The sequence below is a fragment of the Aulonocara sp. 'chitande type north' Nkhata Bay genome, linkage group LG6, assembly GCF_057382095.1.
Source record: "Aulonocara sp. 'chitande type north' Nkhata Bay isolate Kocher_YH1m ecotype deep benthic linkage group LG6, A_spYH_male_GT1.1, whole genome shotgun sequence".
Lineage (NCBI taxonomy): Eukaryota > Metazoa > Chordata > Actinopteri > Cichliformes > Cichlidae > Aulonocara > Aulonocara sp. 'chitande type north' Nkhata Bay.
The window spans coordinates 20,373,384-20,397,244 of record NC_141349.1 but is presented as its reverse complement, the minus strand read 5'-3'; the positions used below and the strand labels follow the sequence as shown (position 1 = coordinate 20,397,244).

Below are 23,861 nucleotides of genomic sequence, written 5' to 3'. Positions count from 1 at the left end.
AGTTGGGAGTTGTCACGAACACACATGCGTACACACTTTTGCGTACAAACGACTACACTCTCACACACACCCGTCACACCGTAGGAGTGAATCAGGGCTTTCAGTTGGTGATTGAACAAAGGCGGCATTTGCAAGCATCTGTCAGAAGTAATATCTGTGCTGAGAGGTGTTCAAGTTGGAGTCGGTTGAACATGCTCAGGTGAATTATTAAAGCACTGGGTGATTTGTCTCGTTGCGTTAAGCTGCGCACACTCTGTGATCATGGTGTCGTTATGAGCTGCATCTTAGGAAGAGCAGCATGTCAACTGTTGTGTTACATTAAACGGCTGCTTTTCTTCATTGTCACTGGGTTTTCTGTTCTTTCAGTCCTACAGGTGGTCGCCGATCTCAAACACAGAAGCACCAGCGGCAGAATCTCACAGAAAACAACCCGACGTTCTGGCCCGAGGTAGCACAAGTTTTCCTTTTGTGAACCCATGCTGGATTACAGAAATCTAATCAACTTTTAATTGAAGCAGATAGAACACTCAGTGTATTTACATGCTGTCGATAAGAAACAAGTATCCGAGAAGTTAACAAGCTTCGTTTTTTCCCCCCATAACTCGGCACATCTGAATTGGTTAAAAATGGAAAATGTTAATTATTCAGGTTGTTAAATCCATCACAGCTTCCACTTTTGCATACACAAAGATGCACGCCTGTTAAATCTCAGCAGTAGCTTCTAAATTGGGATTTTGAGGTTTTCTGTGCACTTGTCAACTCTGAGGCGGCTGCGTGTACTTCCTCCTGTTAGACGATAAACAGTGTGAGCCGTGGGACCACGGGACAAGAGGAGAGAAAAGTCGGCAGAGGAGGAAGAGGATGCTTGTGAAGACCCAGCGCTGCTCCTCCTCTTCTCTGCAGCAGCGCATCGAGTCTCTACAGCGTCACGTTGACATACTGCGAAGTGCCAGGAAAGATGCTATGCTTTCAGCCAGAGATCTACAAAGGGCCAATGAGATGATCACAGCACAGCTCAACTCCCTCACTGAGAAGCTGTGCAGCAGCAAGCAGCTCACGCAGGTAACTTGGGAAAAGCTGGGAGACGAGTTAAGGGAGACGAGCCAGTTGTAAGTGTTAGGAAGTTTCTCTTTTTTTCCCCCATCTTTGTCTTTCTTTTGTATTTTCTTGGGGCTGAGAGTGAAGCAGTAGCATGCCCTTATCATGCTTAATAAGTGTGGCTGACAGGCCTACCCTTGTCTGTGGAGGTCAGAACCACAGGGCAGTAGAGAGGAGGAGAATCTCACACGCTCTTTCTCTCTCTGACTCTGCCATTGTCTCCTCCTGCTGAATGTTTCAGCGAGCCAGTTCTCCACAACAATCTTTGTCACCAGCAGTTACTTTTCTCCAAATATGAGCAGTCGTGTTCGCAGACGCACACACACATACACTCAAGGTGACTACATCCAGTGCCACACACCTTTTAGTTATTTAGTACGTGCCTCCAGGTAAAAAACTCTTAGACTTGGTAAAGAGTGTAAATAAAACACCAAGAGCTTTGGCCCCTAAACAGTATCTTTCCTGCCAGGTGCTCCTTGTACACATCAACTTATGTACATACACAGACACACAAACACACAGACACACACACACAGCAACACCTTGACAGACAGAGTCGTTAATCTGGCAGGCAGAAACTTCTTTTGGTGGATTCAGACACAGCAGCAGCCAGCAAAGGCCCACTGGACTCTTGATTAGGTGTATGTGTTCTTGTCTGTATGTCCGTATATTTACTTTTCACTTACTGTGGAATAGTACCGATGGAGTATATTGCACTTGCACACACGGGCCAGAGTGCAGCCTTCATAGTGTTGCTACCTGGGAAGTGGCCCTTCTGCACCCACCGAGGCATCTGATTGCTGAAGTCCAACGAGACCTTAGACTCAGGCACAGCAGTAAAGGCACACATGTACACACACTGTTGTGTGAATGAGTGGACAGAGAGGGAATTGTTGTCTTCCTGTTTGTTTCCTCTTTCCTCCTGCAGTATTAATGCCACTCCACCTGAGAAAGTTGGAGCCGACTGACTGGCCAAAGCTAGGTCTTGTTGCCCTCTCTGCAAAGGCCAAGAGGTGATGGACTTTGGGCTTGTTCCAACCGGTCCTGGCCAACTCTCTAACTAAAACTCTCTGCTTGTAATTGGCTTAGGACAGCCTCCACAGGGGCCATCATGTGAGAAGTAGCATGGCAGTTTCACAGAAACTTGTTTGTGTTGCTCTGTCTCCTGATCCTTCGCCATTCTGTCCTTCTCTTGTTGCTCCTTTCCTTCCCTCCTTCCATTATTAAGTCATATCTTCTCGTTTTTTTTCCATTCTTGCTTCCCCTCTCCACTTCTGTGTGTTTGGTTGCACGTGAACTCTGGGATGTAAATGTATTCTTAACTGTATTTGTATTTCCTTTCAACAACTACTCAGATTCATGCAATGTATATGATATTTCAGCCTAACTGGAACACGTGGTTTGGTTAAAACTTTTCTTTTTTAGGTTTTCAGTATGATTTCCAGCTGTGAAAATAACATTACATTCAATTGCTGATAATGCATCTGGTTATAATGCAATAATGTGCCCAGAGAAACAGGCAGTCAGCTAGATTACAAGAAAAAATTGACGCAGTGTGTAAAAACCTTAAAGTCGCCCTTCAACGTGGCATAACGTAACTTAAAAACTCACAGTGCATCCTACTACAGGCAAGTCTAACTTTTATTGAAATCCTTGAGTATTGCATAGCATCCAACTACAGAATCATTTTGTTGCTTGGATAAGCCTTCCTTAGACTGTCATCAATTCCACAGATGCTTTACTTTGTGGCACACTGTGTCATCCCCACTCAAAGTGTGGAGTTGCCTTCCCTCCTTTAATGTTTTTGGGGCAGGGATTATCACAGGATTATCTCTACAAATTTAATGAACTAAGAAAGCAAAGCTCCAAACTTTATTTAAATTAATAATTAATAAAACCTATTGCACAAGAAGTCTGGCCAGAAGAATGATTGCGTAATTAAGAAATTGATGCAGTAAGACAATCTTAGTGTTTCAGTGGTTTATTCATGTTTAAAAATTCCTTTTAGCTACTAAAGGAACAGCATCAGTGAGACCACTGCTCACAGGAAAGAGAGACCGGCGTCCTCTCTCCTGGCCTAATGGAGCTACCAGTATATCACGCCTGCCTCAGTGTCATCTCTCACCAGGGCTGAAAATGGCCTGTGAAATCAAAGCTTGTCTTACTGGAAGCCTCATCAATGCCTCTCTTAATTCCTGCACTATTGCCACTGGGGCCACAGCCCCGCTTTTATTTTGTGCTCGTCCTGCTCTCCTCCCACCCTCCCTGTGGATGTGGCATGTGCATCTTCAACAGAGAGAAGGAAACCTAAAACAGGAGGGATTCTATTAAAAGGTGTCAGCCAGCAACCAGATATCAATAACCTCCGTGTATGCGGAGCAGAGAGCAAACCCATGGGATTCTGTGGTTTCACTTGGGTGTGTGCGCACGCCTCGGTGTGTGCTCCAACATTTACCCTATGTGTGGAGCGCATATCTTCATGTATCACGTCTCCTGTTTGTGCCATTAACCATTCATGTTTGATATGATACCAAATCAGCTAATTGTGACAGCACTGATTCAAACTCACAGCAATAGGTTTGTGGTCCATACTTTCTTATAAGAAACAACCGGATTTTTGCTTTTCTCCGGCACATGCATGTGGTTTAAAGTTTTTAATCTCACATAGCATTCTGAATCACAGAGTCACTGTAAATTGTATGCATTCAGTTAGTTGCGTTATTCTTCATCAATCCAGACTCAACTACTGACTAAATACTTGATCTACCTCTTTTCCAAAGTGTGCTGCATGATGGCTATATTATGCATGCCAATTACAGTGAGAATTAGGCTCTATTGACCAGGCAACAGCATCATTTGTCTCCTAATTAGCATAAAAAAGACGTTTTATCGCAGACAAGATATTAAAGGAGAGCTTGCAGCTCACCCGTGGATAACACATACAGTATTTTAAACAAATTGTGTTTATTCTGTCTTTGCATTTATTATATTTGTGAGGAGTGGATTTAATATAAAGATCTATGTTAGTCAGAGGAACTCTGCCTTCTTACAGCAGTAAATTAGGTCTGCATTATAAGGGAGAAAAAAAAAGGCTTTTGGTTTGATATAAAGCTTATCAGCTCATGTAGCAGTATATCAGTCGCCTGTTACTTTTTCGCCCTCACCATCCAATAACACAAATCTGTGTTTCTTTGTTTTTTTTAATAGCAGTGCACCAAACTTTTGCTTCCAGTTGCGGCATCATCACCAGCCTAGCTAACCAATTCTGTCTGTCGGTCAAACCCGCAGAAGCTGACCTCTGACCTGGCTGGTGTGCAGCAGCAGAAAAAGGTTTTGGAGATGGAGTTGAAGCAGTGGAAGCAGATCAAATTCCCCCCGCAAACTACAATACCACCAACAGCACCAGCGAACGTAGAGTGCTCCTGCCAGTGCAGAACCATACCTGCCCCGGCTAACCCTGCCCTCCAAGCCCTGGAGGCTGAGGTCAAACAACTTCAAGCCAAACTTAAGGTTAGCAGTTCTAGAGTTAATGAATTGCCCTCACGGTTGTGTTTTTTCATTGTGCATGCCTTATGAGGTAAATCTGCTAATAGGAGGATGGTATTAAAGATGTTGTTCTCTTCCAATTTTGTGCACTAAGAAGCTTGAGTGCTCGAGAATACCACGAATAACAAGGAAAACTTTGGGAGTATCAGTGGTAAAGGACTGAAAAAATGTATCTAGAGAAAGACTACTTCCACTTTCTACTGTGCTGTGGTAAATCAGGCAATATGAAAATTTCTTAATTCTTTTGCACTTTTTAGTTGGAATTTTCTGTCTTTCATTCTGTTACTTACCATGTTAACAGTACTGAATTTCACATATATTTACATCACTATTTCTGAGTCACTTTAACATTTCACTGGTTTGAAGCACTTGCCCTCCTCGAGGAGTTTAAAAACTCTCAACAGAAACTCTGTCAAGGTTTTACTTTCAAGTTGTGCTTGATTCTCAAAAAAACAACAAATTCTGGTGCCTTTCAGCTTACACTTAACATCACTTGATATTACGTTTGATTTCAGCGTGAATTAGCATTTCCTGTCATTTGATCTTATTTCGGAGTGCCTGTCAGAAAGATGAGAAATGGGGAATAACAGCAGAGACATGCCCTACATCAGAGGGAATGAGGTGTGAGTGGTACCACAGTATTATCACCCTCTCAGCAGCCTGCTCGTCAGTGTCACCACGCAGATTGCCGCTGTCGTCACACACGCCTGAGAAAGTCATGTCAGGTGACAGCGAAAGGGAGAGGCGAGGGATGCTCCGTGGGGGTGCGTGCGCTGAGCGAGTACGTTGTCAAGTGTTTCTACTGGGAGCAGTTCCCACAAGAGACAAGGGCCCTTTAAACCAAAGTGAACTTGCAGGTTCAGATATCCATCATGCTTATAATCAGAAGCCGACCTGTCACCGTGAGCCTTACATCTTTGTTACTCATAAAGAAAAGAGTAAAACACAAAAGGTTATTATTTACAGTTTAATATTCTAGGTTACAGGATGTTTGATCATTAGCAGGTCAATTTATTTATTTTTATTGTTAGTATTCAGTTTTTTTCCCCTTGTTGTACTTGTCTGTTGGTCTTTTTCTTTATTCACATTCCTGACTGAAATAAATTCACCCCTCCAGGTCTATAAATTGTTATTTTTTACTAATTACTCCCCTTATCCACTTTAAATAACACAGTTTTCCTCTTAACCTCTTTTAGCACCTTCCACCCTCCCACTGTAACTATAATGAGGAGGCATGCTGTGTTTGACCTGTCATCAGCTGTGTCGTGAAAACCTTCCCTACCCCCCAGTCACATGCACATTCAGACACATTAACAAACACACACACACACTGTGTGCCCTTCCCCCAGAGTGCAAGTGCGGAGGTCACGAGGCAGGTGGCGGCTAACAAAGCCCTGCGAGGCCAGCTCCAGGAGAAGGAGGACAAACTCTGCCAGCTGCAGGATAAGTTAGTTTCCCACCTTTTGTCTTCATTAGTGCTACTTCCTCCTTTTTGTGTTTCTTACTGTTGTCTGCAGTCCAGCTCGTATTTTTCCTACTTTTCTTTTTTTTTTTTTTTTTATACCTGCAGACCTCTCTGTCTGTCTGTCTCTCAATCTCTCCTTGTCTGCATGTTTGCACATCCTCTGCAGCTCTCATCTGTAGTGTTTGATTCCACCATGTGGCAGCTCTGTTGTCTGCCTCACTTCCCTTATACTGTACATGCTCCTGTGTCTGTGAATCATTTGTGAAATTATGCATGTTATATTGAGCGTGTGTGTGTGTGTTGTTTGCGCGTGTGCATGTGAGTGGTTTTTGTGTCATGCGGTGTGGTGTTGCTTACGTGGGTAGCCGATGTGGAATGCTGATCAAAGCAGCGTATTGATTGTTTGCGTGCCGCAGGAGGGACCATTTTGGCCCATGACACTAAAACCCACACAGCATCACTCTGGCCTGTGGGCCACAAGCCCCAGTGAGTTGCATGGTTCACCTACTGTAGCGCCCCGCATGCATTACATAGTCATAATGCATATGGCTATAAACAATTCACTTAGGGAAACAGTCATGGTTTGAACTTACAAGGCACATATCATCACTCTGCATTACGGATCCCATATTTGAACTGAGAAAAACGTACAAAGAACAACTTGGCTTTCCTCCCTCTTGTTCTCTTTGTCTGGTATGCCGTGTCCTCTGCCTGCCATTCTCAATAATGCATCCAGGGCATGTGTACAATCACAGCGGATATGTGTTTGTGTGTGTGACCAAAGCAGCGAGGATCACAGCCAGGCAGAGCAAACATCCCTCAGCTGCGTTTCTGCGACAGCCTCCTCCAGCTCTTGTCACACACTCACTCACGCATACGCACACATAACTTGCCGTATCTTCTAGCCTACCACTCCATTTGCCTCCATGGAGGGACCCCTTCTCAGAATGAAAGACATGTCTAGACGTCTCTGAAATATACATTTCAGCACACACACAGGGAGCAAGGCTGCTTCGCCTAAAAGAAGAGAAGGGGGGGGTAAAAAAAAGAAATGAATTTCAAAGTACACCGGCATGTCCTCAGTCAATATCCGGCACTATGGCCCTGCCTTATTTATGAAGCTGCTTCTTTCATCTTTAGCCCTGTTGTCTATCAGCCACATGAAACGTCCACCCGCACTTTATTCTTAACAACATACACAGAAATGTGCGCTCGCGCTCACTCTTACGAACACGTACTTCAGACCACTGACTGTTATCATTACAATACACGCATGTTTGATGAACAATATTGCCAACAAGCACAGAACAAAGGGAACAAACGTGTGAGTGATCGGGATATAGTTTGAGGCTCTCTTTCTCTCTTTCCACTAACACTCATAAATAGAGATCACACGCTCCAGCAGAAGCTCTATATATCCTTCATTCTTTTTTATCCTCTATTCTTTTTGGGGTGTAGAAGAAGAACATCTAAAATAAATGTTGTCGATCTAATTGCCATTAGCATTGGGGCAGAGGGAGCTGGTGGGGCTCTTATTGCTGCTCTCACTCTTTAAGTCAACACCAGACAGTCATCTGAAAGGTTCAATATGGGTTTTCTCATTAATGGCCAAATCCATGGGGTAACCAGCTAGCGCTACTCGCCCCCCCCAACAAAGTCCCCAGGCTAGACTCCTCTCTCATTTAATTTAATGTCACTCCAATAGGACAAGCTCACATTTATTTAACCAGTCTGCCCTCAGGCACTCATCCACCTAGGGAGGCAGGGACATTTACTTACATGAAAGCATTTGCTCTTGCATTGCGTCATCTGTTTATTTAAAACACACAAGCCATGATGCATGTGGGAGCTAAGAGATCTACTACATCTTTGATATAGAAAAATACAGCAAAAACCATTTAATTAACTGCATCCTTATGATCTTTATTCTATTTGTTCCAATTCCCCAAGGTGCAGACAACCATGAAAATAGCTTTTATTTGCCTCTTATGAAAACAGAATAAAACATGCTAACGTACTGAGACCATTTAAACCGGGGTGTCGCTGCAGAATGTGGGAATATTAATCATGTCAGTATTGCAGGTTATTGAAATAGGAAGTGACAAGTCGCGTGTGTTTTGTTACAGTTAAGACGCTAACTGCTTACAGTACGTACACGCTACTTCTCTTTAGGGAAGTATCGCCGGCACAGCACACGAACAAACAACATTTCTTAGAGCGTATTCCCTTCATAATACGTCTTTCTCAAGCCAAGCTCCCCCCGGCCAATGTGTTTTTATATGATTGGTGCAACGCTGAGCTGAAAATAATAAACATTTAAGTGCTTGATTAGGCTTTCAAGTAGTGTCGCTGCTGATTCAAAATGCCGTTTGTCAAAGAGGACTCCCCTGTCACGCTTAGTGCGGCATTCCCTGCCAGAGCACTTGTTCTAATATATGCCAGTTAGAATTATATATGCATCCCTATTTCACCCCCCTCTCCACTTACCCAAGCAGCATGCCAGTGTATTTAGTTGTCATAATGAGCTGTCATGCCTGATGTACTGCACGGGGACACTGTGCCTGCCAGCTTTGCGTGTGTGTTCTTTGTATCTGTCTCCGTGCGTATGTGTGTCTGTGTTTGTCTGCGATGCAGAGGCTGTGCCTGTGTAGCTATCTGTGAAGAGTAATTTAGGCGTTATGCCATATGTTGGTATTTGCCTTCATTTGTGTATGTTTTTAGGCTGAGCCACACAGAGCGAGATGTGAACATGAAAAGGCAGCTGGTGGAGGACCTGAAGACACGACTCAAGTTCCTGCAGGAAATGGAGAAAAGTTACCGGGGACAGGTGGAGGAGCTAGAAAAGAAGGTGCTCATCACGGCTCATCATTGCATTATTTTGAGGCTCTTCAGCAGAGTGACAGGGGAAAAATGGGCATTGTCATACTCAGCATTTCCCATAGTCCAAAGATTTGTCTCCTGGAAGACTAACGGGAAAATATTTCAGTGCCGTTAAGTGTAGTTACAGAAAACATGGTTGCTAAGGTGATTTGAATGGAACTTTAGGTGAATATATGATGTGATTATCTCCTTTAAAAGAGAAATGCAGTTGCACTACGTCCTTGTTCAGCTTCTTTTTTTTTTTTAAACAGGTGAAGACTTTATCAGAGGAGGCCAGCAACAGAAAGGCCCTAATCGAATCCCTGAAGAGAAGGCTGAATGTGGCAACAACAGAGAAAAGCCAGTACGAGGCCTCCTGTGCAAAACTGAAAGAGGACTTGGAAAAAAAGGTTGGAAGCTGACACGCACTCAGTTTTCACAAAAATTGTGTTTTATGTAACATTTGCAAAGTTGGACTACAGTACAGTTCGGATAATCTTTTTTTTCCTAAGCAGCCCTGTAAACAATCACAGATGAATTCTCTTCAAAAGCAGGGTATAGAATATGATATTGGATCATGTTTTTAAGTTATGCAATTGTTAGTCAAAAGAAAAGTTTTAGAATTTGTGAAAATGCCACTTCTATCCACGTACATCATATCCAGCTATAAAGTTTAAGCCCTTTTCTTACATAACATCAAAAAAGGTTAATATTTTATGTTTTTACTTTAACAGCCTATTATCACTGGATTTCTGACAGTGAACGACATCACATTAAACATTAAAATTCAAAAGTGAAAAAACAGAGTTGGAGTTTATTGTCTTAGATGGCATTTATAGTTCTGGTAATATTAGATAGTCTTATTATATATTTAGTTGTGGTAATACCAACTTGAAAATCAGTAAGTCACAAGGAGACACCAAAGTCATAAATGTCAAAATCCTACACACAGGGGCTTGAAAGCAATTTCCACAAATGTCTCATAGACCAGTGTGGACTTTCTGCTTTTTTTTCCCCTATAACAAAAAAAGATTGTTTGCTTTCAGCTGACCACTTCTGCATGCTCTTTTTCTTCACAGGAACAGCGCATGCATGCCCTACAGGCTCGTGTGGGAGCTGGTGAACAGGCTTTGGCTGCACTGGAACAGACAGCCACTGAGCAAATGGAGGGGTTGACCCAGCAGAGCTCCCATGCCTTGGAAAGGGTTCAGAGGCAGCTAGGCCAGGCCTACTCCCAACTGGAGCAGCTACATTCTTTTATCAAGGTACTGTGTAAAAGAATAAGGGATTAAAACCCAAAAGTCCAGAGTTTGTATACTCAAAACATCTTTCTCATCTTAAATCAGTAGCCTATGCTTTGGTGTGTTTGCAAGTTCTCTTTCTATAACTTGAATTGGAAAACTAGTGTTGCATTTTTATTTTTCAAAAGTTTAATTTTGAGGATATGGTACAAGGATCCATGTAAATTTTTAAAAGAACTGCATCAGTGTCGCCTCTTTGTTAAAACATAGACCCGCTGGAAGCAGATGACATGAGTGTGTGCCAAATGTTGATTGGTTGACCATTGTTGCCAGTATAGAGCAGGGAGCGGTGGCGGACATCAACGGGAGCAGAATAACTGTTTTAAAAACACAGCATGGAAAGCACAGAACGTGGCTGCAGTGGACACTTTTCATTGTTTTTAACACCTGACTTCACTTCAGCTCTTCTCTGTTATGATTTTGATGTCTCTGTGGCTGGCTGGCGGACCAGCGACAGCACAAACAAGAGTGGCCCACAGACCCATTGTACCACATGTTTTGTACACAGCTTCCATCTGGCAACAGATGGTTTCTGCAGGCAGACATGCCTTCCCCGGGCTGCCAGCTGACAGTGATTGCACTACTGCTGGGCCATAAATTCCAATTCATCACCTGTATGCACAGCACCTGCAAAGGGGTCTCAACTGTGTCGCAATACTTACATTTTCTCAAAAATAAGGACTTAGGCAACAACATGAACAGAGGGGGCGATGTCTATGTCAAAACGACTGACTGAACAATTTCCCTGCATTAGTTAGGCAGAATCTCTATACAGGACAGGTCATCCACTTACTGAGCTTGGCTATTCATGTGACAAGATAACTATTTCGCATGTCTACCCTGGGATCCTATTTGATATTTAACACACTTTTCTAGTCTCTAGCACCTGCAGACTAACAAATGTTTTATGCTAGGCCAGTCATTAGCACTTCTGAGAAACAACAGAGAACAATATATCAACATAAACTGTTGATAACGTACAAATGAGTGTGCTGGATGCACACAAGGAGGAAAATATGATGGGGACCTTTTGCTTAAATATGACTAGCAAATGCATCATAATTACAAGAGAAGATTTGGTTATTAAAATCTCTTGATTATAAGAAAAGAATGAAGATAAATCTGAAGCCTTCCAGTTTTTTGCCCTTGTACATGCGTACAGTGAATAACACTGTATGCGAGTGGATTGAGTCACACTTTTATTTCTTCTGCACTGGCAACAGTCATGGCTGGGGGCATTGTGTTTTCTCAGTGTCTGTCCATCCCGCCCATTCTCGTGAGCTCGATATATCTCTTCACTTTCACTTGGAATCGAGGATGAACCGATTACATGTTGGACGTCCAAGGTCGAGGTGTATGCAGCTGGAAAAATGTCTGCAATTATTACAGTAAACAGGATGAAGTTTCACACAGATGTTTGAAAGGATGAAAACATGACTTGATGACATTTATTATTCAAAGGTCAACGGTCACCTGCTTTCTGGAGAAATCGTTTTCTGGCCATTATTCAATTCAGTATTAACTCAGGAACAGAGGAGGAGATTGCATCAGTACACAAGTCTCGGTCAGATGCTAAATTGGTGACAATCTATGTATTTAGTTGGATTTTAAAACCTTCAACACACCAACTTAGCTGTTAATAGAACAGAATAGAATAATCCTTTAATTGTCCCACAAAGGGAAATTTGGGTGTAACAGCAGCGAGAAAGACACATATACAAACAAACAGTAAACAAGACACAGAACAGATACATACACAATTTTTACATATTTACATATGGACAATGGTTACCAAAAACAGAGTACTGTACCCTTATTAAATTAAATAAAATGAAATTCAGATAAGAGGATGACATGTTAACATTAACAATAGATTAATGGTGTAGGAAGAAAATCCTTCAGCACTTATTTATATAGTAATATTTATTGATCCCAGATTCAAAGATTTCAGGGCAGAGTCTGGGATCTCCATGGACTACCCCTGGTGTAATGCTTTGCTTGTGGGGAAAGATGCTTATTGTTTGTATTCAGAAGAACACCTGTCAAGGATTCAACCCAAGAACTAACTAAAACTGGTGAGCTGATTAGCAGAGCATCGTGGTATAAAACTCATACTTGTTGAAAATAAAACAAGCCACTCGAGATAGTTGAGGTTTCTATTGGACCCCTCTCTGTTCAGTTATTCTGGGCATTTTCAGCTGGAAGAATACCCACAATACCCTGCTGGAATTGGAGACCCCACTTGGCCCACAAAGGCCTCGCAAAGTTCCAAGACCAGAAAGACCGTTAACACTACCTTACTTGGCCTGACATCACCACACCCAGCTCTCCATAAGTGTCAGAAGATGGATGAATAAAACTGGAACATTGCGTCAGTGCAGGCCACCACTCTAAGAATACTGCATGCTCACTGGGAACAGGCGCCATTGTCTTTGTCTAGACCTAATCCATCACCTTGAGGTGTGTTTCAGTGTTTGTGTCAGTCTATGTGTGTGTCTGCCAGAGACTGATAAAGACTACCCATCAGTTCTGTTCAGCTGACGCCTGTCTGTCAAAGGAAGAAAGGGCTTGCCAGAGATTGATAGAGGTGCAGTATTTTTGCACACACATAAATCTCGTGCAAGATTATTGCCACAGTTCAGTTGCAATTTTGTATCGTTTTTGTCCTTACAAGCAAGAAAAACAGAATTTTTAACTTTTTCTTCCCATTTTTGCAAACTGTGATTTCTTTTACGCAGCTAAGCCTTCACCCTTTCCTCTTGTGTAAATTTACTGCCTACACACACATACACATTCGTGTAGTGCAGAAGACCTGCCTGCATGCAAAGAGAAGTTGCATCACATGCAAACGCTTGCACATATAGATGTGCATAAAAACACAGTTCATGCTTGTGTTACTGGTCTCCTCCATTCCCATAACCCTGAGCTGTTGGGGCCATTGTGGTGTTGTTGAGGATTCACATCATTGTTTGTCTCCCCCTGGCTCTTGTGATCCCCTATAAGAACACCAAGCCCTTTGATTGGACTGCCTGACGTCCGGAGGAGATTTACTCTTGTCATGTATTGATCAGGACCGGAGGGCTGCACATGTGTGTGAGAGTGTGTGTGTGTGTATAGATGTGTCTGTGTGCCTTTATGAGCTTGTTTTTTTTTTTGTTCTTTGTACCTGTGCGATTTGTGTGTGTGTGTGTGTGTGTGTGTGTGTGTGTGTGTGTGTGTGTGTGTGTGTGTGTGTATTTCTTTATTGTGTGCCAGCAAACCCTTTTGGCCCCTGTGCACGCCCCAGGCTGTAAGCACTGCTCTTGAACTGCTAAACAGTGGCCCTGCATGTAGTGACTGCTCCACAATACACAAACACAGAGGAGTTTTTTCTCTTGCAGAGTACAAAAAGTACAATTTTTGGCCAGTCATCCCTACATCCCCTATTTTTTTTTTTATATAGATGTGTGTTTTTTAATTACTTTAAAATGCTGTCAGGCTCAGAGATGCAGGACATCAAAACTATTCATAACAAGAGATGTGAGAGCCACATATGACTTTCATATTCTGTGAAACAGACTTCCGCAACCTCATTCAGGCTCATAGGGTATGCAATAAACTGCTAAACAGCAGTTGCTATTATCAGTGGGTAGATGATCCAACAAAATTAGAGCATTTCTCCTCTTGCTCTGTTCTTTTTATTTATAAAGGGCCCATTGTGTGCTCATGTGTGTAAATGCTAATTCAGTGGTAGTTTATTATCAAAGAGGATATCTTTTAGCTGCTCATTTGATCCACATCTCCATGCCCTGATCCTCGTCCTGTCTAAATTGGCCCTCTGGCCATACTGTTTGTGGTACTCGCCAGGCTAAGACCTCTTAATAAACACACACACACACACACATTTTTCCATCTGTGTATTTCAAAAGCTTGTATGTGTGAACGCTTGCATTCGCCAGTCCCAGCCATCTCTCCCAGAGTCAAAATGAGTGATAAAGTCACCCCTTAATCTCCTTCTGGATGATTCCACACACAATATTTACGGCAATTGAATTTAACCCTTGACTAATGAGTGAATGTCTATTGGGCTGTAAATATAAGAATAGGATGTCCAACTGTTAGTTAATGAGCTGCATATTCCCTAAGGCTGAATAGAGCTAAGATGACCTAAATGAACTGAAGCTGGCTTCCTTAATAACTAGTGTTTATGTCTTCTGTTCATCATCTTGAATATTTATATCCATATGAAAGTAGAAGCAATTGTGACGGCACAGAGGTACAGGGGTTAACACGGTGTTGAGACCTGCGATGTACTGGCAGCCTATCCAGTATATCACAGAGCTACTCCGCCTCTCTCCGTGTGACAGCTGGGATAGGCTCCAGCCTCCGAGCGACCCTAAATTGGATAAGCAATTAAGAGGATGGATGGATGAATGGATGGATGCTTGTGAAAATAATTCACTAATGCTGCATTTTGAAGTTTAATCAAGACTTTGTCACACTGTTTTCTAGAAGTGCAACTGGTGAATCTGTACTGACACCTCACACTTTCACTTTTTAACTTTTCCCCGAAACATTTAAACTTAATTTTTTTCATTTGAATGAATTTACTACATTATGATCTTCCTTAAAGACATTCCCTTTGTATTTCTGAATGTTCAGTGTTTTGCTAATAGACCAGAAGCATTATGTCAACTGCAAGCCTTTAACTACTCTCTCAGCAGTCTCCAGCAGGGACCACTTCTAGTTTTGTAAACTGCACCTGGTGCACCTGTGTAAAATGAAAACGGAAAAGTGGAGATTTTTTGCGCAATTCAGCGCTGCTCATGTGTGATTACCAGTGTTACTTTAAAGCCCTTGAGTGCTTTCTGTGTTTGTACTTAGGTTTGTGTCGGTGTACGTGCCCCGCGCTTCTTGTTTGCCTGCTTGTGTTTTCTGCCGTCCAAGAGGAAGTTGTACTTTGTGTTTCTTTTTTATTTTGTTTTGTGTACTGCAAGTTCTCCTGTCTCTAGCTTTCCCTCATCTGACCATCTATTCCAAGGTCAGCTTTTCAGCGGGCTTACAAGGGAATGATACAGAAGATTATTGCCTCGATCAATAAGCTCAAAATGAAGCAAAGGGGAGTTTACTTTATTGACTTTCTCGTGTACAGTGGCAGTTTTAACATTTAATTGTCCCTCTGTATTTAGAGCAAACTCCCATTTAGTGCCCGACAACTGTGCCATCGCAGGCCTTCCTCGTCTCGCTTGCCTTTCACTTGGGCACCATTTGAAACAGCCGTTCGTAGCTTAATTATTAACAGTGTTATGCTGCCCTGTTGTACTGTGAGACATTCAGAAAGCAAATAAATAAATGAATGGCTGTATTTTCAGTAGCTCCCTGTCTTTCTCTCTCTGATGCATGATTCTCTGTCTGTGGAGAATTTAGCAAAACTTGGGGTGCGTTTGATATCAAAGCTCTGTTCCCTCAGCTTTCAATCGACAGGGCAACAAACCCTCAGGTCCACATTCCTACAGGGGAGCGTGAGGCGAAACCGAAGAGAATCTGAGTGTGTCAAACTCAATATTCCTCCATAATGTACTAGGCCTCTCTGGCGCATGCTTGATCAATTTCATTTATTCATCTGCCAGGCAGAGCTATCCCTCTTGTTTTTCTACATCCATTTCATCATCCTCTTCTTTTTTTATTCCTTTTTCTCCTCCCCCTTCAGGCCCTGGCCAGTGAAATACTTTTAGACGTTCAAGAGGTCAAGCAGCAGTTGATGAAGAGGAGGAGGTTGAGGCAGGCCAACTCTGTGGCAGCAAAGGGCGGCCTCTCAGCCAAGTCTATGATCAAAGCCAAGTCCATTGCTGCCTCCATCCTCAATATGTCAGAGAATGATCTCGCAGACATAATGGAAACTGATCAGGTAAGCCCAGGAGACTGTGTTCACGATTATATACAAATTCTAAGTTAAAGAATTATATCAAGTTTAGGATTGATTAAGCCCAGGGCATTCAGCATACCTGTGATAGATTTTTTTTAATGCTGTAAAATTTTGAAACATCCTCAAAGTTTTTTTTGTTTCTGTGCATGTGCACCATGGATTGGCAAGGACAGTATGGCATTAATATTGGCTTTGGCTTTGGGTATCTTCTTTGTCAAGTAAAGCAAAATTAGTGTCAAAGAGCTACTTTGCTCTCTCTGCTGGGAACAGAAACTATAGATTGGCATCAGTCTGAAAAGAAGGAAAGAGGAGAGAAGTAGGTGCCATCTCATTTCATTTCATTGTCCAACAGTGTTTAACCTTCCTGGAAATGTCTGCTTGTGTCTGACCTCCTCTCATTGATGCGTAGATAGAGCAAGTAAGCAATCCTGGAGAACTTTAAAAAAAATGCGCAGAGGCATGTCACTAATAAGTTGGGAAGTAACAGTGCCAAAGCGAAGACTCCATGTTTAAAGTGAGTGTTCAATCCAGGCAAGATCAAAAACCTGTCAACTCCTGCAGCACATATCAACTTGATATAAGATTTAATAATGGCACAAGCTGAGTGCGTACAACTTTTTACCCCTCCTTTCAGGTAAAAGCAGTCATTGAACAGAAAATTCCTTGTTATTGAGTGTTGTCGGTTTTCAGAAGTCTTCCAGACTCTTTTACAACTTGGTGGGCCATCGCTCCACCATAGATCACACCCAGCCATGTCATCAATTAGCAGCCCTATGTTACAATCAGCCTCACATCCCTGGGGACTTCCTCCCATCTATCACAAGATGAGAGAGGGCGCAGCAGACACTTACTCACACTTGAAACCAATTTTAGCCCTTTGCTGCACAGCTCCACCCAAGAGATGAAAGGGAACAGTTTCTCACTTGACAAACAGTCCCTTTCACCAAAGCTTTAACCTCTGTTGGTAAAATCACTCTTTTTCTCTTCACCACCTGTTTTCTTCCACTGCATTTTATTAGTGATGGTTTATTAGAATCTACTTGGTGCCTTAACACTGGTTTGTTTACCCCTTGTGTCTGTGTTTATTAAAGGATGTAAAAGGTTAAAACTTTTTTACTGTTAAAATTCAAAAGAAAGACTACAGTATAATGTAGTCTGTTGTTCACTTGGGATAGCAGGTACGGTTGCTGGAAAAAAATTTGTGAACCCTTTCTGTTTAAATATGGCCCAAATAACCATCCAGTCTCATTCCCTTTTAACTCATAAAACTAGACAAAGACAGCCCCATTAAAGAGATGAAAAGAAACTATTAGACTCAGGAAAAAGGTGCCCAATATTATATTTGAAAAATTACACAGATCTCAGGAATTTGTAGGCTGTAATGATAATCGGGTGTTTCTATTTAAAGAACAGGGAGTTGTTGTTTATGTTTATCATGCTACAAAATGATCTTTAAATAGGGACATAAGAAATCCATAACCGGGCTGCCTTTGTGCAAATGAATTCAACACCACCAGGAGTGGTTGACCAACAAATCATTCCAAGAGGAAGCCTTGTAACAGTCTAGGAGGTCACAAAGGATCCCAGGGTAACTTCTAAGCAACTAAATGCCTCATTAGTTCAACATTGGTTCATAAAAGAGTTCATGAGTGTACCGCCAAGAGAACTCTAAACAGTAATGATGTGCATGACAGGGCTTCAAGGAAAAGGTAACCATTCTCAGTCTAAATATTTTGTTCGCCTGCCAGAAAGCTGGTTTCCCAATGTTTTCTAGAAAGATGAGGCCAAAATAGAAGTTATTTAAATGCGAATGATGTTCAGAGAGAAGAAAATGCAGAATTCCAATGTAACCTCTGAAATGTGGCGATTGTGGTTTGGACCTGCTTCACTGCATCTGGGCCAGGATGGCAGAACATCATTTATGGAGCGATGAGTTTTGAAATAAATCAGCAAATTTTAAAGGAAAATGTCAGGACATCTAAATCTCAAGAGAAAGTGGGTCATGCAGGAAGACAGCAGCCGCTCGGCACACAAGTCATCCCAGCAAAGAATAGCCAAAAAAGAATAAATATGGTTTTTGGATTGAACATGTCAAAGTTCCGTCTTTTATTGAACAGAACCTCATGTAGAAAGTTCATTTGGGCAAACGTGAGCGAGGCAATGAGCAAAAGTTCCTCCAAGCTATTGTTCAAGAATGATCAGGATTTTTGTTTCTGTTTTTCCACTTCTTGGAAAATTGGACTCGGTTATACAGAAAATCAGAAACTAGCAAAGTGTTCACAAACCTTTTCCTTCAGCTGTAAGCAAAATATATGCAGAAGATTCCTAACAGCTTGTGGTTATTAAAAAAAATCACTCTATCTCATTATCCACAATCTGGACTCACTTATATATGTGACAAAGTACTGACTCATGATTTTTTCTTTAGCATTTTGTACAAGCAAATGTTATTTGTTTCTGAAATATGCCCCTCACTCAGTAAACTCTGAGCAGCGTGTCCACAATCTTTTTCGATTGTGAGTTACTCATTGAGCTTGAGGACTGACACGATGTTACTGTATCAGGATGTCCCAGCAGTGTTCAACAAGTCCAACACATAGCAAGTTTATTCATTTATTCATTTAGTTTTGCGATACCAGTGAGCTGAATGAGAGTTCAGGCTCTGTGGGATTGTTTTTACTTCTCTTTTTTTACTTTTAAATGAGAACGCTGCATTGCCAACAGTTACTTTCTTTTAGTTTGATGTCTCTTGTCAACAATATTTCTAGAAGTTTTCAGCTTTGGAGGGCACTAGTACTTGGTTTTGAAATCGATACATTTTTGAATTTCAAGTGTTTCAAATTGTTTAAGTGAATTATTCCTGGTTCTATTTACAATTTCAGGGGATTTGGGGAATAGATGGCCTTCTTGTAATGACCATCATCTTTTCCTATTCTTAGTCATTTTCTGTTCTCTAGAGAAATAATCTTTGTTCACTTGTTTCTGCCTTAAAATTGTCAGTGAGCGCATTCGTCACTGTATACACAAATGCGAGTTTTAACTCGGCTGTGCAAAGAAGACACATAAATAACGAAGATGGAGAAATGCTCAGTTCAGATGGGCTAAGGTGAGCTGAAAAAAACTCTCAAAATCTAAATCTGAGCTAAAAACCGTCTGGCTTGTTATCACTACAAAAGCCAGCACCTTTGATTGTATGGGAGCACATTAGTGCCAATGGAATGGGGGGACTTGCACGTCTGCAAAGAACCCATTATTACTAAACATTATCTACAAGTTTTGGAGTGCATATAACTGCTCTTGAATGAAGACTTTGCATGTTTTCAATGAGAAAATGCCAATCTAGTCAGTGATAAACCTGTCACCCATACAAAGTATTTAGCTCATTATGTATCAAGGAATTCCCTGAGCTTTAAACATCAATTTTAAAATCAGCATATCAGCAAAATGTCTAGGTGTTATTGTACTGATTCTGTTATATAATATGTAGGGCTTGAGTAACGTGCAAATCATACAGTTTATACAGCATCCCATCTTTAGGAATGTTGTTTTTCATTTATTAATTAATATCAATATTCACTTCTTTGCTTCTTTGCTACACATAATTAAATGAAAGACACTTATTCCACGCATATTTACACACTGCTGTCATCCTCAACACTCTTACTGTCCACTATCCAGTTCATGTGTGCAACAGAGCCGCAGAAAGGCCCGAGCAGCTCCACGCTCCCTTGGCAACTTGTTGTGGAGTTAATGATCCAGATGTAATAAAGCTATAATTGCCAGGCCAGTTTGTTTTGCACCTGATATTGGATGGAGGGTCAGTGCTTTGTTATGTATTTATCAAGGGCCAGCAAGCGCCCACACATTTACACGCAAACACTTTCACACAGTGCATACATGCGTTTTACACACAGTGTTCACCTATTTTGTGAGATGTTTTAAGACAGCACTCACAAAAGGCTTTCTTTTTTTCTCAGTAATATAAACACACAAACACACACACTTGTTATGACCTTGCTTTCGATGTAGGTCTCTGTTTCCCAAGCATCATTCACTAATTAGGCAAAACAAGCACTATCACCAGAGACCTTATATAGGGTACCAAACAGCTGGGGATCAACAGGAAGAGATACAGACTTGCAGACTGTTGTCATACATCCTGTGGTATGTGAATGCTCCCAGCCATCATGTCAAGGTTAGTGGGATAAAGTGTGCAGTGAAATGAAACATGTCCAGTACTAAAATATATCCTTCCAGTGCTTCCAGTAAGACAAAAACAAGGCAAGCTGCTTTGTTAAAGGAAAGCCTTGATTATCGTGAATACATAATTAAACAAAGGGCCAGCAAATACAACAGTGAAAACATCCTTTAATATACAGATAGATTTTCTGTTATCTTCCATGGTTCAGGATTTTTGTATTTATTTGTCTAAATTTAGAGGATATTTGTAATTTAATTGTCTATAGCAATGATGTCAAATGTAAGACCCAGGGGCCTTAATTGGCCCAGCCTCCTTGATGGCTTTGGAAAATATAGAGGACATACATTTTTTTAGATTTTCCTGTTGATAAAGACCTCTCCCATAGCCCTTCATACTACACCAAAGTAGTTAAGTAATAAATAAAAAAATACATGATTTAAAAAGTATAAATACAGAAAAGCAGCCAGCTAGCAGAACTTCTGTAATTTGACACATTTATCAAGTAGAAAAACTGAAAAACGATTGAAATTGCATGGATTCCCTTTAGTCTTTGTATAATGTAATGTGCTTTATTAGTACACAGTACATAAAGCTGAATTTATGAAAGCTTTATTTAATTAATACTGTAATTACATTGAAAGAAGAAGTAAAAAGTGGACACATAGAATTAAGATAACTCCAACTCACATGAAACGGTTTTGTACCTGTTAGAGCCATTGTGTCACTGCAGGGATGTTTTCAAACCCACACACACACGCACTCAGACTTTTCTCCTCCTGCTCTTCCTCTTGTATCCCTGCGAGCCAACACAAGTCGCGTCACATCTTGTCCAGTGCCACTTTGGATTTGAAGTGAAGAGGAAGCATAGGTAGCTCAGGAGTACGTGCTCATGGCCATGTAGTTCCATTTCACCATGTTCATTAGCACTGCCACTCTCTTAGGTCTTTACACATGAGTAGTATGCAGAGGCATTCTGGGATACCTTGCAATAGTCTCCACAATGCTTCTTAAAGGTCCTAACTGGTGCAACTGGTGCTACATTTCTGTCCTTTGGCAACAAATGTGTTTCTTTGTAGAAACATTATACCTCAATAATGTCTGACGTGACATTTTATACAAAATGTAAATATTCCTACAATTTAATGAAGGTTGTCGCTCAACACTTTTGATTCCTTGTCCTATGATCTCTAAAAGAAAACACTGCTGAGAATCTCCTTTTGTGTTTACAGGGGACGGCAGATTGCTCAGAGTATCCCAGAGATCAGCAGTGGCTAGCCCATGTAAACCACATTCTCCAGCAGAAGGTCAGTCTCACCTACTTGCAGTAATGATCACATAACTTGTTCCTGCTTAGGCAGTGCAATAGTCACAAAATAATATATTTTTGTTTTAATGTGCAAAAACACAAACGCTTGCTTTAGTCCCACTAAGATTTTAATTACCAGTCACACTTTAATCTGTTTACTTTATATAAGTAATTCGTGGTTACTGCACAGTTACTACTGTGTTCGAATAAGTCATTACCTGCAGTCCAGGCAGGCCTATTTTCAGTATTGGTTGCACAGGGAATTAAAAAGACATTGCAGAAATGTACTTGCTAATATGGTCTAACATAACAAACAAGTGCATGATTTATTTCAACAGAAACGCAATTATGTATTTTCCCAACCAAAGCAAGTTTGTTTTCCAGCCAGCTATCAATCCATTTCCTTAACCCCTTATCTAATTCATGATCACTAAGGGGCTGTATCCCAGCTGACACTGGGCAACAGGTAGTACTAGTAGTAATTATTTAGTTATTATTTGCAAGAGCTTGTTTTATCAGTGGGGTTAGGTTAACTAGTGATTCAAAATTGTGCATAGGTGTGAATGTGAGTGTGAATGGGTGTGTGTGTGCGTTGGCAGTGTGATAAATTGGTGGCCTGTCCAGATGTACCCTGCCCCTCGTCCTATGGTGGTTCCAGCCCCCCGCCACCCTGAATTGGATGGCTGGCTGGATGGACTGTGTCTCCATGTTCATGAGTTTCATGGATGGATCGGATTGGATGAGATAACAGAGAACCTAAAAAAAAACATGCATTCATGCTGTAAGTTGCTGTTGACCTACAGTAAGTTGAGCTTTCTTTGCCATACTGAAGCAGGAAATTCTATCAAATATATGTAATATCTGGTCCTAGCTTACTTTGTTACTATGTAGTTGTTTGGGATAAATCAGCAGCAGCAGCAGTGAGAGGAAAAGGAAACAACAAATGCTCGTTTAAAGACACCCAAAGAGTGAGCAGGATGATTTCGCTGTAAAAATTCCTCTCTTCCAAACATCACAGATGTTCTGTTTAGAATTTTTGAGTTTTGATAAAAACTTAGGGTATTTTTTTAAACATGTAATATGTTCACTGTGTAAGAGATTCAAAGAGTTTCATTTCAGTGCATTTGTGCGTCATAGATGTTGCTTCATTTTTGTTTGTTTTTAATAAAAGCTGTGTCAGATAATTAGAGATATCCAGGCCCTCAGGTGTGTCCAAACCTTTGGCTGGCACTGTATATGTTTTTGAACAATGAAGAAATCTATTTATTTATTGACTAAGGCATTTTATTTATTTATCTATGATTAAGTGGATGTTTTGGTGTCTACGTTACAGTTTGGTTTAGCCAAATGTGGCTTTGTTACTTGTCAGTCTTCAATGCTTGAAAAACAAAAATTGGCCACCAAATACAGTAAGTGGAGGATTTTTTTCCCACCCCAACGATCCTGCTCAGCCTCTGGAAAAAAAAAGACAATAATGCAAAAGATAAACAAAGAAAAGCAACTAGATTGTGGCTGTGTTGGAGTCTTTGTGTGCACACAGCCAGTCATCTGTGAGTGCTCTGCTGGAGCTTTGCTCGAGTGCTGTCAACGTCTGCTCGCTGTGATATGTGTATGATTGAGAGTGTCGAGTATGTGTGTGTGTCTTGTCTGTGTTCTTGTCAGCGGCTGCCGCAGGCACTCATGCGTCGCCTCCGCACCACGACACACACCAGACACTGTTCTCTTGTTCCCCAGATCTTCTTCTGACCTTTCCACCTTCCTCTCCCCCTCCCACACTAACACACACACAACACTCTACTGAATCCATGTTTTTCCCTTCTAGCTGGACAGCTCTCAGTCCCTGCTCTCTCTCTGCCATCCTCCACTGTCCCGCATTCTTCTCTCTCTCTCTCTCTCTCTCTCTCTCTCTCTCTCTCTCTCTCTCTCTGGCTCAGACCCCGAGGCAGCTTGTTAGTGGGGAACTAAATATTGATTTGGCGGGCCTGTCGATGCCGGGAGAATGAGCTAGTGTCCACCAGAGACCTCGGCACCGGCAGCCTGCTATCGACGTTTTCCGTGGGCAGAACAGGGATGGTGAGGGGGGGCTGGAGTTGGTGTGCAGAGTGGAGGAGGAGAAAAGCGGAGTATGACAAGGCTGAGACTCGCCCCCAGGTCCCTGTGGGGACCACTGGGACCACCGC

At 41.6% G+C, this 23,861-nt stretch overlaps 1 protein-coding gene across 3 annotated transcripts in view; it reads left to right on the top strand.

The window, feature by feature from the left end:
* Positions 1-23,861, top strand: part of cntln (centlein, centrosomal protein) — a 92,395-nt gene that overhangs the window by 58,394 nt on the left and 10,140 nt on the right. For 2 of the 3 annotated variants that reach the window (XM_086295503.1, XM_086295501.1), the window contains 9 exons: positions 367-448; positions 794-1,062; positions 4,387-4,608; positions 5,994-6,091; positions 8,831-8,957; positions 9,241-9,378; positions 10,048-10,233; positions 15,959-16,156; positions 21,605-21,679. In XM_086295503.1, coding sequence (XP_086151629.1) covers positions 367-448; positions 794-1,062; positions 4,387-4,608; positions 5,994-6,091; positions 8,831-8,957; positions 9,241-9,378; positions 10,048-10,233; positions 15,959-16,156; positions 21,605-21,679 — 1,395 coding nt within the window. Of the gene's footprint in view, positions 1-366; positions 449-793; positions 1,063-4,386; positions 4,609-5,993; positions 6,092-8,830; positions 8,958-9,240; positions 9,379-10,047; positions 10,234-15,958; positions 16,157-21,604; positions 21,680-22,280; positions 22,378-23,861 lie in introns of those variants that run through there. The other variant, XM_086295502.1, reaches the window with a different exon arrangement.